This window comes from Prinia subflava, chromosome 14 (genome assembly GCF_021018805.1).
Source record: "Prinia subflava isolate CZ2003 ecotype Zambia chromosome 14, Cam_Psub_1.2, whole genome shotgun sequence".
Lineage (NCBI taxonomy): Eukaryota > Metazoa > Chordata > Aves > Passeriformes > Cisticolidae > Prinia > Prinia subflava.
This window is the reverse complement of record NC_086260.1, coordinates 3,603,145-3,622,882: the sequence shown is the minus strand read 5'-3', so window position 1 is coordinate 3,622,882 and position 19,738 is coordinate 3,603,145. Positions and strand designations below refer to the sequence as shown.

General features: G+C 47.1%; 1 protein-coding gene across 1 annotated transcript; it reads right to left on the bottom strand.

Annotated features, from left to right (window-relative positions):
- Window positions 1-7,671: 7,671 nt before the first annotated feature.
- Window positions 7,672-15,417, bottom strand: PROK2 (prokineticin 2). The gene is made up of 3 exons (XM_063411596.1): window positions 15,170-15,417; window positions 11,400-11,525; window positions 7,672-8,638 (listed from the first exon to the last, which is right to left on the bottom strand). The coding sequence occupies exons 1-3, from the start codon at window positions 15,275-15,277 to the stop codon at window positions 8,513-8,515; spliced, it is 360 nt and encodes a 119-aa protein (XP_063267666.1). The 5' UTR covers window positions 15,278-15,417; the 3' UTR covers window positions 7,672-8,512.
- Between the last annotated feature and the right edge of the window lie 4,321 nt (window positions 15,418-19,738).

Sequence of the window (19,738 nt, the reverse complement as noted above, 5' to 3'; positions counted from 1 at the left end):
AGGAAAGGAGCTGGAACATTTGGCCTCAGCCAAATTATGTTGTTGGGTAAAGGTCTCATTCAGTGGTCATGCTAGAGGTGGAGGATGAGCAGGGGATGCGTAGCCTGCAAGCTGTCATCATTTGCTTTTCCAATACCAGGTCTGTGCACAGGAGGCAAAGCTGCCTCCCAAAATGGTGTGAAGCCAGTAGCCTCGAGGAAAAGGGCAGGAATTTGGCTTAGTCTGATAGCAACAGTTCTTTCCTGAGGCTCTACCTGGATGTGGTACAGCTACATCTTCAGAAGGCTGCTCTGCCATATGCTGTGGGACTGCCCTGGGACACATTGTGTGGAGCTCAGAGGAGAGCAAAGCTGGCATTTTCCCTCTCTTCCCAGAAAAGGATGTGGCTGGACCTCTGCCACTCACCCCACATGGTTAAGCACAGTCACCTTGCTCTTTGGAGGCACCTGCACTTGCTCAGAATTGCCAACAAACCGCCCTGAGGGAAGTGGCTCCAGACAGAGTAAAAGACACATATTGGCAGAATGCAATGCTAAGTATCACTTCATTAGCTCAGGCTGCAGATTGGATCATTCCACACAATATCAGAATACCCCAGAAACCTTATTAGATAGTTATGCTGCTAATCAAAAAATTATTAGAAACATGGCAGGGGGGCTGTTTTCTAATAGAGGTTTCCTAAAGTCATCATTTTTAGCACAGCTTCCTTTGTAGTTGCTCAAAACGCTGCACAGGCTATAATTAACTCTATTGTGATAGGAACCAGGAAGCATTTCCCATGCTAGGATGTTCTTATGCTTCAGAATATTAAAAAATATATGACATGTTGAAGAAATGCAGCTATCCGAGAAAGACCATCCGTGAAGATGGTCTCCTAAAAGGTGTTGCTGTGTCGTGCTTGGTTGGGGCTGTGCCTATGGAAATCTTACCCCAAACCTCCTTTTATGCTGGTGACTTCTGATGCCATGTCATTCCTGTAGGACTTGTGTGGGGTAAATCCTTACTCATCCATCAGTTGTAGAACTGGTGACCCAGAGCTGATTTTCCCACTTGACATCTGTGGCACTCTGACTTTCCCTAGAGCTGCTGATGCTGAGCATCTCTGAGCCTGTTTTCACTTAGTACAAGTCATTAACTGCCCCACACCTCGATGCTTTATCCCACGAATGATTAGTTATTCACCTTTCCAACGCAGAGAACCACTGATGGCAAGAGCATTATCACGGGTGAACAATCGCTGACTACACAAGCTTTCATCACTTTAAAGTCAAGCTCAGCCTTTCATGCAAGCTGTTGCATTTCTGTATTTCTATTAATGTTTAATGACCTCAGCACTTGCACTCTGTCTTTGATCTCGAGTCATGCATGGCTGTACTGTGGATGTATTTATTGGAAGACCACTGTCTTCAGTGCCACATTTTTCTCGTCTGCCGTGACCAGGTTGACAGCACAAAGCACTTTGTGTAGGAGGCTTTCAAGTTCAAAGCTAGTCTTGCAAGGGCATAGGGAAGCTGTGAAATCACAGCTAATTTTAGGCAGTCATCATGGCATTCATAAAGTAGGCAGAAATCAAGAGATTGCCCGGTGGAGAGAAAGCCCATCCTAAAGTTTCTGAATGTTATTTACTGGTATGTCATTAAAAAAAAAATAATCCTGTGTTTGTGTGAGGATGATTAACCATTGGAACAAATCATCCAGAGAAAAAAAAAATGGATCTTCCATCTGTGAGACGTGCAGTGGGAGCCTGCGCCTGCCCACGGCACACCTGCCCGGAGCTGCTGCCTGCCCAGCCAGGGTCCCTGCGCCAGGCCTGGGGCTCAGCCCCAGCACACAGGCAAGAAAAAGGCATCAGGAACACCAGTAAAGAGCACCAGGACCCTCTCTGTGTCAGGGTGGCTCACTCCTTCCTTTTGCTAACTGTTTTACAACACCCATTTTCTCATAGCGTATAAACAGCAGTGCTCGCTTCTCTCAGAAATTTTAGCAGAGGTAGAGCTAAAATGGCTTTGTCATTAAAGAGGAAAACACAGGAAGATTCAGAGGAAGGGCTGAAGTCTGGGTGCCTTCTGACAGCGAGAGAAAGAGGGATGATTTAGTGGGATATTACCTCACTGCATCGAACCACTCAATCTGTCCCCATCTGTCACTGAGCACTTGCAGGAGGGTGCTGGAAAGGAAACCATTGAGCAGCTTGATAGTCGAGTAAATCAACTGGGCTTTTTCTTTTTCCTTTCCCTCTCTCGTTAGGCTTTGCACGCTCACACTACACAGGAGGTCCCTCAGTGTGCTCTGCCAAGGGCGAGGGGACAGTCCCCTGGGTGCCACAGGGGCAGTGGCCCTGGGGCACAGCTCTGGGTGCCCACAGGGTCGAGCTGCCCCTGGAGCCAGTTCCAGCAGAGCCCCAGGAGACATCTGGGTGTGGATGAAGGGGGGATCTGTTCAGCCAAGCTGCAGTGGGTACAGGGGGAGAACACGGGCACCTGAGCCACAGAGCCAGCGGCATCACAGGCAGAGGTAAAGCTGCAGCTGTGATGTGAAGGCACAGAGGGACCTGTTTGGGCTGAGCATCACCCAAGGGTGATGAGGGAGGCTGCAGAAACCCGGCCCTGCAGGACCTGCCAACAGAGCTGCCAGTGGGGACAGAGGGCTTGGCAATGATTTTCCTCCCCAGTAGATCCTAAATACTCAGCAAGACAGACCTTTTCTTACTGTTTGTTCAATATTTGTCTGAGCCTGAGTGCTGGTGTAAACCAAATCCAAATAGTTGAAGGCTCTGTTGCAATGTGTGGAAGATTTGTTAGCAACTTTGCAGAGTTTAATGAAAGGGTGAGGAAGGGAGCTGCAATTATGACACCACCACAGCCAGGAAATTTTGCTGTTGGGTTTGAAGGGGTGGGGGACCTTTCTGTCAAGGTTTCATCCATGTGAGAAAAGAAACTGGGGAGGAAAAAATTAAAAACCTACTAATTTTGTAGAATGAGGTGAAATTTTTGGAAAGAGTCAGAATGTTGGCAGCTGCCTCACCAATGCCTTTCCCTTAGCTGACCCTTCTGGTCCCATGAAAGAGGTCAGAGGTGTGCTCTGCTGCCTGGGCTCCCATCTAGCCTGGAGGAGTAAATAAAGGGTGAATCCTGAATTAATTCCCCTGGAATTAATATCAGCTTTGCTGGTTTGCAAACTCCTTGCAGCGAGAGCCACATCTGCCTGTTTGCGGTAAAAGAGCCCACAAATCTATGCGTGAAATGACATGAGTGCTCTCACATGTTCAAGAGAAAAAGTAAATAAAGAAGATCCAGCCCTGCTTGCTGGGCTGGAACCAAGCCATACTTTTAGCCTGCTTCTGCACTGCATTAGTGCCTTGGGATTTACAAAGCCACATTATGCTTTAAAAGCAGATTTAATCCTCTCCGTGTGTTACGATGCTGTGGTGGAGGCACGGCACCAGAGTTTGGGAGAGCTGGTGGAATTCCCAGCTCAGGAGGAGATACACTGCCCAAGCAGTGCAGTGCAGAGCTCCACAGGGCCCATCCTTGCTGTACCATGTGCTGGGATGCAGGGCAGGGACAGCATTGCAGCCCAGGCTAGCTCAGGCTGCAGCGATGCAGGTTCACGCTGGGTGCAGCACAGGCACTTGCTTTCTACAGTCTGTGAGATTTGTAAACTTCTGGGGACAGGGACATGCCTGTAACATGCTGATATCTGGTGCCATGGTACAGTGGAGCACAGTCTGGGGTGCTCTGGGCACTCCTGGCACACGATTAACATGCACAGAGTTTCCCAGGTTTTACAGAGGAGATTTTCTGTCCTTTTGACATTGTGCTTGCCTTCATTTTCTGCCCCACTAAGCTGCTCACACTCAGATTTTTGGGAAACCCCTGCCACAGGGGGAGTTTACACCTGTCCTCTGTGGTTATATTGCTCTTTCCTCCTCTCCTGCATACTTTGCTGTCACCCTGCATTGCACCCCTTGTCACAAAACAAGCTGCCATCCATCCTCCTCCCTTCAGTGCACCAGGATTACTCAGCTTCAGTCTTTCCCAGCCCTGATGACCAGGCAGAGTGACCCAAAGGCTGCCACCATCCTCCAAGGCAGATATGTCACATGGGGGAACCTGCCCTGCCAAATCGTTGGAATGTGTCCTACTGCTCTGGGCTAGGTCTGCCTGCACTCAAAACTCTCCTTGAGGAACCACAGGTGATTTGCTGATGTGCATTAAACTCATTTCCATTCCTGTGCTCAGAATTATTGATCAGTCTAACGACTGTACCCCTGCTGGTTTGCCATTTCATATCTGTGTAACAGAGAAAGGCACATTGATTTTGCTCTTATCAAAATCCCCTTTTATTTGCACAGTCTATTCTCTTCTTGCAATTTTCTAATTCCTTCTGGAAAACACGTTACACATTGTCAAGATCGAATTCCTGAGACATCTTGTTTAAATCAAGGGATGCTTAGCACCTTCTGTTTCTTTTGAATATCCATCTGTGCAGAAACAACAAATCCCGGAGCTCCTGGGGCAGGGGGGAGGCACTGCAAGGACCTCAGTCTGGGGTCACACTTGCTGGTATCATCCTTTGCTTTGTTGGATTGTGCTGATGAGGAAAATAAGCAAGTACCTCTTGACAAGGAATGTTATATGATCTTCAAACACACTAGAGCTCTGGGGTCACAAGAGTAACATTTCCCACACCACTACAAACTAACAATACCAACAATAATCACTTTTCTTACCTTAAAGTGTTCTCCATAGAAGTATGCATTGTTCCCTTTTATCCTCTCAAACACCATCATAACCTTCAGCAAGTAAAGCTCCTTTCAGTTACTAGTTCTGTAAAACCAGCTTTTGGTTAGGGTGACCTGTCTCTTCTGTATGGACCCATGCAGAGTTGAGTCCCCTCAAAGACTTGTAAGACTGTTTTTTGGAAGTGGCAAAATTTCCCAGAGGTGAATTGTGGGCAGGAGGATGCAGATGAAGCTGAGTTTCAGCTGGGGTTGTTGGTGCTCAGCAGCAGAGCCTTCCCTGCAGTCCCCCAGGCTCACAGGTGTGTGCTGGCTCAGCCAGCTGTGCACCCTCAAACCCCAAACACCTCGCTTCACCTTTCCTAATAAGCGTGTAATCAAATTAAGGCAGCAATCATTATATGTAGTGGTGCCTTTTCCTGCAAGGCCTCTCTGCTAACCCAAAATCTGGCAATAAACATGGAAATGCCTCCAGTGTGGTGGGGTATCAACATTATTCTATAGCATATCTGTAATATCAATATTCATACAATATTAAAAATTGATGCACATGTTTCTATTAATAATGAAATTACTGCAATATTAATAAAGTTAAAACACACATTGGCACAGATCTAAGTGCAGTGAATAAAGGGAAGTGTTTAAACCAGCCTCTCTCTTCACAAGCTGTGGGTATGGGGAATGAGGCTTTTCCCCTGCACCAAGGAGGTTCTGTTCTATTTTCTCATCTGATTTCTCCTGCAAAACCCTTCCCTTTCTTCAAGGCAAGTGAGGAAGCTGCCCCTGGCCTGGGATAATTTCCAGGGTGGTTCTGGGGCAAACTGAGCAGCACATGGGACTGCAGAAAACTTTTTGAGGCAGGCCTGGCTTGAGGCTGGCCACCTTTTCTGTGGGTCACCCTGAGTCATTTGCTGTGCTCCTCAAGACAAAAGCTGGCTCCAGGGAAGAGCAGAGGGGACTGCATGGCCATTCACATTTGGAAATACCTGTGGTCACTGGTTTGCCTATTATCAGTGTAAAGCAAAGGTAAAGGGTGCCCTCCCAGCCCCTTCCACTGCAGACAGAAATTAAAAGGACTTTGCAGGTGTGCTTGGGAGAGGACATCTCCCCCAGGATGGGAGAAAAGATAATTGATTAGGGCAGAGTTTGGGAAATAATGGGGATGCAAAAGCTTAATCTTCCTTCCAGAATGATTCCCTCAAATCAACTAACCTCCACTGTGAGTGTCAATTAATGGAAATTAAATTACTAAAAGGGGAATAGTAATAATTATTGCCGAGTGAATATAGTGGGGATGTAGGACAGTGAGGTTTTGCCTTTATCTCTCCTACATCAGCAGGGAGTGGAGAAGCCCCTCAAGGACGAGTATGGGTTAATGCATGTCTCAAAGCTGCACCATCCAAATACCCTGTCCAGGAGTGTCTGTAGGACACAGGAACTTCCACCTGCTATAGATGTGTGAACTTTGAACTCCTGTAATTGGGGCTGTTCTCATTACCCAGATAAATGCTTAATCCCACAAGTTAATCGGCACAAATTACAACTACTAAGTTACTCTGCTCTTGTCTGATAAACTCTCCTAGGATTTCAGTTTGGCAGGTCTGAGGCAGTCCTTGGGTATAGCTGTCCACTCATTTACAATGATATAAACCAGGGTTACTGCCTTCAGTGGAGTCACTGATGAATTATGCCAGCAGGAGAGGAGGAGCAGGGCTGCTCTTTCCTGCTATGGTTCATTTTTTGTGCTCTGGTTTAAAAAAGTGGAGCGAGAGATGGGACACAGGCACATTTGGACTGCTCCTATTTTTCTTCTTGATTTTGTGTAAATTGAAGTCCATGGTATTGAGCTTATTTTATGGGGACAGACATGAGAAGCAACCCCCACACTTCCAATGTGTTCCTCCTCTGCAAACCCAGCCTTTGTGGGTGCACAGAGTGTTTGGGGAGCCCCCCTTTTTAGTGACAATGGCAGAATCAGGCTTGGGGTTTGGTTTTAAATCCAGGTTATGGGAATTGCTGCAGTGCTGGCATGTCACTTTGAACTCAATAAATGACTTAGCCTTTCAGCAGCCCTTTGGGTTAGTGTTGAGCCCCTCTGAGACTCCAGATCTAATACAGGCACTTTGTACCTGATCACATTAATGCAAACCAGATGTAAAATTACCCTTTAGTGGCACTTTAGTCCTTTTTTTTTTTCTGTCACCACTTGCACAGCTGCAGTATCACCATTGCAAAGGGGGAGGAAAAATGCAGAGGCACTGAGTGGGTACCCTGGGGATGGGCTGTCTTCAGCCATGAGGATTCCATCTCTCTTGAGACTTTTATTTCCCTAACATATGCAGAATCCATGAGGATCTGGCAGTACTAATTCAGTTATTCTTTTCTGTCTCCTGAGGAAGGTTGTGGAGCCCAGTAGAAGGCACCTGGTAACTCACAGGGATGTTTCTCTAATTTTTACAGGTCTGGCTTCAATACAGTGTGCTCACTTCTCCAACCCCCCCATTTCCACCACTAACAAAGCACTGATTATTGAAAGATTAATGAGTTCACTTTTCCAGTCCCAGCATATGTTTGCATGTCTGAGAGGAAGAAACACGTGAATCTCCCACAAACTGTTGGAATTCCAGCTCTGGGGACTGGCAAGTAAATATGAAGTCAGTATTTCATAGAAAACCCACAAATCTGGGCTAAAGTTGTTCCTTTGAGGCATAAGCCAAGAAAAAACCTCTCATATTATTTACACCAAAATTCCTCCAAATTCTGAAACTGCAACTTAATTGAGGAGCTCATGCCTTGTAAACTCCAAGTTTCCCAAGAAGCAGCCAGAGGCACATAATCTTTTGCTAAGCTACCCATAAGGAGCTCTGCTAGATTGGGTGAATCAAGTGTGGGATAACAGATTACACCGAATAAAAATGAAAAACCACAAATAAAAACACAAAATAATGTTATAATATTAAAATAAATCAAATCATACACTGCCATTATTCTGATACAGAATTTTTGCACAGCAAATTTGATACATATACAAGAAGTCAGGCAGCCTATTACAACAAACTTCAGGGTTCCTTTTTTCTTTAACATAAACTACATCTTAATACATAGTTTGAGATGATCAGGTAGTTTTACACCAATTCAAGTAACAACAACTTCTCATCTTTGAATACTAAAATAACAAAATCTTTTAACGCTCTGAATACTGAAAGGCTTTGGTTCCACCTGCCACTTTTAAAAGTGTAAAAACTACATCTATTGGTTAAACTTTTACCCTAGAGGTGCGCCTAACTTACAAATAAAATTATATTAATAAAGATACAAAATTCAATGTAAATACAGTTCTTTTGGCAATTGTCATATGCTTCACACTACGCAGTTATCCAACTCTCAGTTCAATTCAGGTATTCCAAAGCGTAAAGATGTGGCCAAATTTTTCCAAAACTGCCTATAAACTTGGATTTTTAATTTTTTTTTTTCATTCTGGGGTTAAACTGGAACCATGAAGCCTACAAAATGATTCAGGAATGGTCAAGCCCCTGCTCTACTAAATGTTGTTTGGCTACCCCAAAATGAAAGCATCCTCCACTGTGGGTCCCTCCTGAAAACTTTGGCCACAACAGCAATGTCTCCTCTCCAGCTGATGCTGGTGAGGCAGGACAGCGTGGTGAAGGGTTTCCCTTGGCAAGTACCCCTTTTGTTTGGTTTTTTTTTTTTGTCACAACAACGAGAGAACGAAAATACTGAGAGGCTCTTTCTAGTGCAGAGCAGATCCTGCTAAAAGAAGACGTCCTCTTTCCTGAAGGCAGGTAAACACCTGAACCTGCTGTGAGCAGTCCGGAGGCAGGCCAGGCCCGGCAGGCACGGGCAGCTGTGGTGTGTCCTCCTCCCAGAGAAAGGGACCTGGGGACAAAGCAAGGACATCAGTGACAGGCAGAACTGCTGGGGTTGGGGGGATGAAATGGAGGAATGATGGGGATATGGGGAATGCTGCCCATTGCCAGCTAGAGTTCCCCAGGGCGGATGGCAAAGGCAGCCCCGTTGTACGCCCTCGTCCATGCACAGCAGGATGTTAACAGTCCTGTTGTGTGTAAATCTACATCTGTGATGACACATATTCTCCATTTACTCCTCTTTCATAAAGGAGTTTGTTGTGAAACCACTCTGGCCTTTAACATCACGTTTTGTGGTGCCACTGTGCAGGGCTTTCTGCGTGTCCCGAATGCTGCCTTGTCACACGGCACAGGGCAGGACCTGGGAACCTTGGAACCGTGGTAAACAGGCTGGAAGGGACCTCTGGAGGTCACCTCACCTGACCTCCCTTTGAGCAGGATCCTTTTCACCACAGGGCAGAGGTTTCTCATTTCATCCCACCCTCCTCCAGCCACACTGCCGCAGGGAGCACATATGGAGTACATTAGACAAATTGAATTGTGCCATGACATGCACATGTACTGACACTCTTCAACAACTTGGTCACGAGCTCCGTCTCTTACAGGAGCCAAGCAGGACAGCCCAGTGGGAAATGTCTGGGAGCTGTGGTGCTGCCAGCTGGCAGCACACACTGAGCATTGCCTGGATGCAGCAAAGGAGGCACAGAGGTACAGAGCCACTGCTACCAGCCAGACAGGCAGCCCTTATTTTCTTCACCTCCAGATTTCTGTGTGGATGAAGCCTAAAATTTTAATTTTCCAAGATCTTCTTGTGTCAGTGTACAGATTTTTTCTTTAGGAAAGTCCCACACAGTCCTCTGAGCATGGTGCCAAGCACCAGCCTGACTCCAGTGACACCCCAGAGCTGGGTGTGGGAGGTGGGCAGAGGGCTCACATCCCCTGCAGTGCCCTGGGCCAGCACCAGCCTCCTGCCCAGCACCAAATGAAGAGCAGCCCCAGGGACGTCGTGGGATTCCCCATGCCACCCACCACGGCCCCTCCAGTGAGAGCAGAGAGTCAAAAACCACACATGGACCCCCCCATGGGAATCACCCCTTTGGGTGCCCTGCAGCAAAACCCAAACCCTGAGCTCTCAGCCTTCCAGCAGCTGGGGTGATTTATTCAAAGCATTCCACTTGCTGCAGGGATATAATCCATTCAGGGGGACTCCCACACTGCCAAACCTCACCTGCCTGGCCCTGCCTGCAAACCCTGCCTGGCCCTGCCTCAGACCCAGCCTGGAAATTCCAGCTGGGATTGCGAATGGCATCAGCCCATCACCTCCTAGCTGTTAAGAAGGAAACTGGAAGGTGGAACCCCAACTGCCAGCCATCTCCTCCAGTTATCTCCTGCCTCCTCTGGATGTCCCCAAGGTGCCATGGCCATGCTGGTGCCTGCTTTTGACCTATCCTGCAGGTAAATGAAAGGTTTTGGTGATCAGGGCACCCAGCTGCTCCCTACACAAGTATTTACAAGAGGGGAACCACTGAGCAAACCCTCCATCCTTAAAATAACCTCATTTCACATTCTGTAGTAAATCAATTTGCTGTGTGTTACTCAAGAAGATCAGTGGGATGAGGAATGAAAAATCTAAAATTAACCTCATAAGGCTTATAAACATCTAAACATATAAACTAAGTCTGGGGTGGACAGGCATCTTCTCTGGTTGTAATTATGCAGGCAATCAGCTTGAAATAAATCAGACAGTTTAAATTATTACCCAATAACAATAAGCTCATAAAACGCTCTAGAAGACATTTTCTCTTATCCTAATTCCTGGTAATGGAAAGAGCCCTTACAAGAAAAACCTGCTACATTTCATAGTAAAAATGACAGTTTGGTCCCCAATATCACAGCAGAAGTTTAAAAATTTAACTGCAATAAAATAGAGCCTTAAAATTCCTAAAACTGAGAAAATAAACTGTAGATACTGAGCTGAGAAGCCAGGCCTTGGACAAAACAGTGAGAGGCATCTAACTAACTGCACATTTATGATCTGGATTTATTGCCTAATATCTTCCACTTGTGATGACTCTTGGGCTGTGCTCTTCCCTGAGGATAGCTCTGAAGACCACCAGGTTCTCGAGCTCCCTGGTAACATCCCATTCAGTCTTTTGTGTTTTAAATAAGCAGCTTTTTTCATACTGCATAACAAATATGTAATTGCATAGCCTTAAATAAATGCACTTGTTAAAATCATTGTATTAGCAATAACAGTATGTGTGTGTATATGTATAAATACACATATATTTGAAATTAATGGGTGGAACAGAAACAAAGAGAGCCTGTGGGGACTTTTCTCAAGTCCAAATGTGTGTCAACACCTTCTCAGGTGTCCCAACACCAACTGGTGACACTTTTGTGCTTGTGACAGGATCTTGTCCACTGCCACTGAGGTCGGTGGCACTTGCTGTGCTCCTGCTCTCACCAGTGAGGATTGGCAGGGCTGGGCTTGGGAGCTGCTAACGCTGTTTCAGATCACATAGCACAACAAAGCAGCAACAACAAACTAATGAGAAAACAACCTGGGAAGCGTGTAGTGCTTTCATCCTCTGATTCTCCTCAGCATAATTCTGACAGTAATGCACCTCCTTACGCAGGCACCCTCATCGCTGTTCCCATACAGACGCACATGGCTGGATATCGTAAGGAAAGGGAATTTCCCTGCCTTTCCACCACGTACAGCCCAGGACATTGCTCCAGCCCCACAGCCCCCCTGGTGAGGTACTCACTCTGTGACTCAAGGGGTGGCACTCGTCCCCCAGGTTCCCCATGGGGGTGCACATCCTCAGGCTGCGGATCCAGAGGCTGACGGCGCAGCACATCCCGCCTCCGCACTGCTGGTCTCGCTCGCAGGCCTGGGGTGCAACACAGCATCAGGAAAATTAAATCAATAATAAATGTAGTCCAGAAACAGGACAGATCAGGGGCTCAGGAGCTGCCTCTGGCACCCCTGAGTTATCATGGCTCATTAAGGCTGCTTAATAAGATTTAAGGCCGATTTGCAATACTTGTGTCTCCCATGGATTGGAACGTGCAGGCTCCTGGCACATTTTGGAGTTGAGACCAGGTTGTTTGAAGCCAGGACCACACGCAGAGCTGCACTGGGCCAAACCCAGGACTGGCAGTGATTTACAGTCCCGACTTCTTAGCACTTATAGACCTTGGCATGTGCCACTCGCTTTCCCAGCTCCCAGATCCGTGCCTGAGTGAGCCCAGGCAGGAGCAAGGATCAAGCACACTAAACTTGTCACAAAAACAGTCCCCAAACCAGTCTTATGGAGAAGCTAAGATAGGAAATCATCCATTAATTAAACTCTTTTAGGTAACTATTCCTTCTAACTTCATATGATAATATTGTTGTGAGTGCCCTTTCAAGCCTGCCTGATAGTTTTGTTAAAGAAGTCCAAGTGGAAGTAGCTAAAACAGAAGTTGAAATATGGATTCTGTGCTTGATATCTAGAATAACACATAGCTGAAAGAGGTCTTAGGAAAAGCTTTGCATAAGTGTCCACATCCAAAAAGAAATGCTGCCATGGTAGCATTTCCCTTCATGGGAGGCAAAAAAATATTTTAACCACTTACCCAATACAGCTTAGATAAGCAAAAAACAAAATGCAAACTACTGGGTATGTTTTCAAACCCACAAACCATGAAGAGCAATTGACACATTAGGGTCTGAAAACAAGTTACTGTACATCTTTCAGTTACTTTTTAATCAAAAGCTGGTATAGATTTAATGCAAAACCCAGTCTCTCTAGCGAGAAATGCCATCAGTTAAAGGTTCTGATTACACTCGGAATGTAATCTTGATTCACTCAGTGCTCTGGGTGTCTGACAGCAGCAGTGAGAGGCTGAAGACACTGGTCAGCACTACGTAAATGGGAAACTCATAAAAACGTACGTAAATGATGATAACAGCTCTGGGGAAGGCTCATATCAGAGTAAACATTCTCTTGAGGGAAAAACCCACTGATCTTACCTTGGGATTTACATGATAAATGACTTTAGACTATACTCACTGGGTAAACATCACACTGACCAGCAGAAGCCAGATCAAAATACATGTGTCAGTAGTTTAGGAGGAAGCTGTTGCATTAGGATCACTATTAAATAGTGTGTGTGACCCAAACAACTCCTGAACACAGAGCTCTGTGCTGCAGGTAACCCAAACACAGAGCTTTTGCTTGTAAGACTAATGTGGCCATAAAACTATGATCCCAGCCTCCCAGGTAGATAATATTCACTTTCTGACCTCTCTTAAAAAAAACCAATAAGCACTCTAATGATATCATTTTGCCCTAGTCACAAATAAAAATGCAGGTCCAGTGATTTTGGCTGCCCCCAGCACACCGGTGTCTGCTCAGCTGGAGTCACAGGCTCTGCTATTTCTCACTTGTCAGCTCCTGACTCCCTTTTTATTTTCTCATTTATATATCTCAGACTCCATTCATCTCTGTGGAACTGGTCCTGGGGTGAAATACCACTCATTTGAAAAAGCCACTTGAGTACGTTGTACCAAGCAAGGGTTTTGAATGTCCAGGCTGAGCAGTTTCTTTCCTGAACTCACACACACATATTTACATCTGGCAGAACTTTTAAGGCTCCCTTTCCAAAAATGTATGACATGTTTTGAAAATATTCAACCCAAGCGTTCCTGCCCACACCTTATCTGCAATGTGTAATTCCTGCTGCTACTCCTAAACTTCCCCAAACACCACATGAGCACCTCATTTAAACACAGTTTTCTGGAAAATCAACCCAAGAATATGTCCCAGGTGAAATGCCAGCTGCAAAGGCAACAGGTGTCAGCACAAGAACCACCACTGAAGGGAGGAAAGTTTGAAAAAACTCCTTAAATTGCAAAAGAAAAATACCCTGCAGGCTCAGAGGTTGGGGAACACCTACATCAGCTCTCATCTCAGATGTGTCCGTTCATCAAAAGCCAAAAATGCGTCAAAGTGGTTTAAGCAGAAATGCTCAGCAATACTTAATAAAGTAGCATTTTCTAGTTCTATCTATTTTTATTTTTTGAATCTGCCTTGTCCTTGATCTATTATTCAGTGCCTCACAATTCCTTTATTTAATGGATTAATTATGCTTTAAAGGTATAGCCACAACTCTAATAACAGATAAACTCCTCTGTTGCTGGGAATGTTTCTACTTAAAAGAAACTTGAAATCCTCAAATATTAAAAAATTCCTTCACATTCTCTGCTCTAAAAAAATAATCAGTCCTGGGAACTGATCTGACTTCCAGAGAAATGCCCACGAGCTGTTTTGTGGACTTCAGGGGTCCGGACAAGGAGGGAGCCTGGACAGACACAGAGAAATCCACTGCTGTGAGTGCAACTTCTGGTGGTTACAAAAGACATGTAAGCTCTCAAAGGAATGCAAGTGCTGAGTTATTAATCCAAAGCAAACACTTAAAAAATCATTATACTTAAAAGTGATGCAACGCTTTGGGTTCAATAACGTCTTTAGGAAAAAAAAAAAGTGTTTTCACAACCAGAGTAAATCTTGAGCCTGAAAACAGCAACAACAGAGAGTTGTTTGCAAGGGGTGGTGATTGAGGGGGGAAAGCAGCACAGTCATAGACAAAGAAAAAAAATGAAAACAGTGTTTTCTGAGGATTGTAATCCTACCCTATTCACAGAGAGGCTGGAGGAATTTGGGGTGTACAGTGGGCAGTGCAATGCCCTGAGCCAGACCCTCTCAGAGAAGGTTTGGGGATAGCTGGGGCTGCATGGGGGGAGAGAGGAGACAGCTCCAGCCCTGGAAAAGCAGCAGGAATCTCTGCATGCCCCCAGACCAGCCTGGAGACAATCCCCCCGAGCCCAGACATCCCTCACCCCAAAGGAGCAGACCCCACCTCGTGGCATCCCCTCACCTCAGAGACCCACGAGTCCTGGCATTGCCCACTGCAGAGACTGACACATCCTGGCATCACTCACCGCAGAGAGAGCCCCAGGCTCTGATACCACTTAATCCAGACCGACCCGCAGCTCCGGGCATCCCTCATCTCTAGAGAGATGCCACGTCCTGTATCACTTATCCCAGACGGACCCCGAGCCCTGTCAGCTCTCATCACCTGGCACTGCTTTCCCTCCCACGTCCTCGTTATCACTTATCCCAGCTCCGGCCGGCCGTCACCGCACCGGACACCGCTCGGTCCTGGCATCGCTGATTGCGGGCAGACCCCGCTCGGCAGCGCTCACCCAGAGAGCCCAGCCCGGGGCATCCCGCACGGCGGAGCGCTCCCCTCTTACCCCGGGAGCGCTCCCCTCTCTGCGGGCACCCCTTACCCCGGGAGCGCTCCCCTCTCTCCGAGCACCCCTTACCCCGGGATCTTCTCCCGGTCCCGCTGTCACTCCCCGCGAACAAACCCCGTCTCCCATCCCCGCGGCGGAGCCCTCCCTGCCCCGCAGCCCCGGCCCGCCCCAGCCCTCCCGGTGCCGGTGCGGGTCCCGTCCGTGCCGTCGGTGCCGAGCGGCGGCGCTCACCCCGGTGATGACGGCGCCGTGCCCCGCGGCCAGCAGCAGCACCAGCAGCGCCAGCAGCAGCAGCAGGGGAGGCGGCAGCGCCCGCGGGGCTCCGCGCAGGCTCCGCATGGTGCGGTGCGCGGCCCCGGCGCTCCCCGCGGGCGCGGTGCGGCGCAGCGGAGCCGGGCTCGGAGCCGCCCCGGCGTTATAAAGCCCGGGCTGAGTCACCCCCGCCCGGCAGCGCCGCGGCCGCCGCGCACACACCGCGCCCAGGTGCGCGGCTGCGGGCACGGGGGGGCCGCGCAGGGACGGGGCCAGCCCGGGGCTGGCTGAGGGGACGTCCCACAGCGTGTTGGGGACATCCCGCATCGGGTCGGGTAACATCGCACAGCAGTTCTGGGGGAACATCCCGGGGCTTGGGGGAACATCCCGCGGCTTGGGGGAACATCCCGCAGTGTGGCTGAAGGATTTCTCCACGGTACACCCTGTGGCAGATATGGGGATGTCTCACAGCAGGTCTAGGGGCACATCCCAAGGCTGGCTATGGACATCCCACAGCAGATCAGGCAGCAGGGAGGCATCCGACAGCAGGCAAGGGGGGAAACATCCCACAGCATACTGGGGACATCATGCAGCAGTCGGGGACAGCACACAGCAGGTCCCGAGGAGACCCTGCAGCAGGATGGGGGGATTCCACAGCAGGTCAGAGCACATCCCACACGGGGCAATGGTAGCCCACAGCCACTGCAGCCAGCATGGACCTGTGCCCGTGTTGCCTCTGCTCGCTGGCCAGCAGCAGACCCAGACCCAGTATTGCCCCTGTTCTCTCTGTGAACAGAAACCACCTGTAGCCCTCAACCCGGCCTCTGCAGATACCTGGCAGAGCTGTGGGCATGACAGTGGGGGAAAGTGCAGGCTGTGCTCATCTTATCTGGGGCAGAGCAGCATCAAATGTACCCCACAGTCTGAGTAAGGATTGGACCGATCTCTGTTCCTGCTGGAAGCCCAGAACCCCTTTGAATTCCTGTTCTCCTGTGGTTCTCCCCTCCTTGCCACAGGCAGTCCCTGCCTCTGCTGAAGCCCTCCCAGCTCTCAGGGCACCCAGGGGCACAAGAGGAAAACAGCTCTCATTTTCAGCATGGCTGGCTCCTGCTAAAGATCCATGGGATTGAGGAGAAGGAGCACTGGGAGCAGAGAGCCCCATCCCAGAGGCAGTGCCCCACTGGCTCCTTCCAGCACAAATGCCCGGCCATGGTCTCATGGTCTCAGTGAGCCCCTGTTTCTACACACACTGAAACGAAATTCAGAACAAACCAAGGTCTAACTACTAATGGTGGTACCTTTGGGCACCTCTGTCCCCTGTGGGAGAAGGACATCACTAAAACACATGCAGTATTTCCTTCCCTCCTTCTCTGAGTCTTTTTCGTCTCCATTTTCCTTACTTTTCCAGCTCTTTGTGTTTCTTTTTTGCCTTTCTTCTCCCTCCTACCTCCCTTTTCCTCTGTTCCTGCTCCCATCTCTCTGGGCCCTTTGTTCTACTCCCCTCCTCCAGCACATCCGGTTCTCACAAGTAGGTCCCTTTTTTCCCAGATTTTTCAATTTACGTTTTTTTTCGAAGGGGAAAGGCTGAGCCTTTGCAGAGCCCACATTTCCCTGAGCCCTCAGCCAGCCTGGTTCCTTGGCTGAGGAGAGTCTGAGCACAGCTGGGGGGGAACAGGGACACACCAAGTGCCTCACAGGCTCCTGCTCCGTTCAGTCCCCATCAGGAGCTGTCGAATCCATTCCTTGGTGGCCTCCCCTGGGGGGGTCAGTCTGTCTGGAGGTGTTTTCATTACAAACGTGGCCTTTTTGTTAGAGTTATTTCCTACAAGTGCACTCAAGAGAAATATGGGCTGGGCAAATAGAGCTTTACTCTGAGGATGCTTTAAAAGCAAATTGGGATAAGCCAATTTTGATGTTGAAGGATTAAAAATAACTGGGATGTATCCTTAGCTGTTGTAAACTCATGTTGCTGCCTGAAGCACTGGCAGTTTAAACCAGGTGAAGGGATTAGCTTGTTTTAAATTCTGTTTGTATCCTAGAAACTAAAAATGAAGGTAAGCCAGGAATTATTATTTTCACAATCTCCTGGTGCCCAGAACTTTCAAAAACAAATAATCACTTTCAGCTCTAAACCTCCTGATCCTCTAAAAACACTATAGAATTGAGGAAAAATAATAAGGGGGAAGGGAAGAATTTTGTGCAGGTTTGTGTAGACTCAGTCTGTTCTTGTAAAAGCCATTTGACATAAAAAGTATCATTTATGAAAGGTTGTCAGTCCTGAGCCTGGAAGGGCAGCATCATACATTACAATGTATAATGTCTAATGGGGATGCTGCAGACTTACTAGAAGCCACCTTAATCTCAATATTCTTACTATCAACTTATGCTAAAACTGGTTTGCTATCAAAAGAGACCTTTCACATCTATATGGCCTTTAGGTGATTACAAAATTGTAATGAAATATTAATTAATTGCAATTAAATCATTCCTGTTCTTAAAGAAAAGGTGAAAGTTGAGGAGGAGATGACTTTCTGAATTTTGGTGTCATTACAATTGTTTTCCTGCAAAAGTAATAAAAATCTACGATGTGTCTTAAACATAAATCCTCACAGTGCCCATCTCATGAATGCACCAGAGTTTCAGATTTTTTTTAAATTTCTTTGCTCATATTACATTTTCTTGTTTAAAAGGTTTTTACTGAACAAGTTTGTTCTGAAATATGTAACATTTCTCTCTGTATCCTTTCAGTCTTTGCTGGTGCAAGACCAAGAGCACCTGTGGGACAGCTGGGGACAGCACAGGGCAGAAACAGCTCTCCAGCCTCTCTTTCTTTATCACAGCTAACATAGAGACCATCCCCAGCCCTCCACGTAAATACTCATCCACTGACAGTCCTGATAGTGCCCTGGTGTAAAGGAATCTATGCCATAAGAAGCTTTTTCCTTCCACATGGGAGCATCCAGCAGGAGGATCCAGTGCAGCTGCTGTGGGCAAGGCTTCAGTGGAGCTCCAGCTTTGGCTGTGCTTGGGAAGGGTTCAGCTTCCTCCCAGGAGGGAACCCCTAAAATCCCATTTTCAGATCGCCTTCACAAATCCACTGAACACCTTCCACTGTAAAAATTCTAATATCAGCATTAGGGAACATCACTCTGAATTAATCACAATACTTTAGATTTGACACAGTATGATAATGATCATACAAAGTCCTGAGTTGCTTTAAGAAGCTGGAGTGTAATACCTGCTTTTAGCTTTCAGTGCAGTTGGTGGGTCTCTCTGGTTCCTCTCAAAGCCTCAATTTTACTGAAGGCTGTCTATGAGTAGGCATTCAAATAATTATTTGGCCTATTCAAGTGATAATGCACTACAGAGTTTACAGAATTTTGAAGACTAAGAATGTGAATACATCAGCTATCTAAAAAGATAATTTTCTCATAAAAGAAATGAGAAAAAGCATGTAATGCGAGACAGGAGAATTATCTTTTTGCCCTAAAAACTCTCTTAATAATGACAGTATCTAATTTGTTTAATCTTTCACACTGTATATCCAAAAATTGTCTTGATTCAGTGAAATGGCGAAAGTTTGCTGACTCTTGTAGAGGAAGAATGTATTTATTTCCATCAGATGTATATAAATATATAGTCTAGGTAGAAAGTTCACCCAATGTATGAAAGACCTCAAATCAGTTGCCTGTAGTGCCTGAAATAATCCAAACACACAAGTCATCCAAGAATAAATTTCTAAGCTCTACCCTGAATTGGGATGTAATCCTTATTTCATCCAACATTTCTGCTTTAGGTCAATAATTAATGTTCGGTGGAGGTTGACAGACAAACAGCCCAAGACTCTTCTTGATTATTTGTCTTCTCTCTTGGGGTCTGTACACAAGGCAGAATAGACCATTTCTGCTGACATTAATTTGGGCCCCCAGCATTTACTCAACCACCATTTATGTTGAGTTGCAAATATTTTTGTAAATGGCTTCTAAGTTTCCTGCCTCTCTCTTCTCTGATGTGGCTGGAGTTGGCCAGTGCCTTCTCAAGTTACCAGCAGCAGTCTGGCAGAGAAATGGGAGCCTCAGAGCTGCAGCTCTCACTGAGTCTGTAAAAGCCAGCTGGGATCTGAGGTGTGAGTGGCTTAGCAAGTCTGGGCACCCCCGGTGTGATGCTGGAGCACACAGACAGCGGTTTGCATAATGTGGAGAAAAAGAGGCAATTCAGGCTGTGAGAGGCAGTTCTCACACGTGGAATTGCCTTTGGAGACATCCACGGGGCTGCTGCTTGTGGGAACTTGCAGCTTTGGCTGAGAGGTCAGCACGTTTCTGCCCTGGGATGGGATGAGGTGAGGAGAGTAGCAGCATCCACGCACCTCACGCTCACGCCTGGCCTCTTCTGACGTCAAATAAACTAATTTCTAAAAAGTCTAAACACCAATGCTGATTTTGGGATTGGAAGAGGCACTGTTGTCTGAATCCCTACCAAATCAATCCATAAATTTCATCAGTGAGTCCAAAATGTAGAGACAAATTGCATTTTCAACTAGTACATATC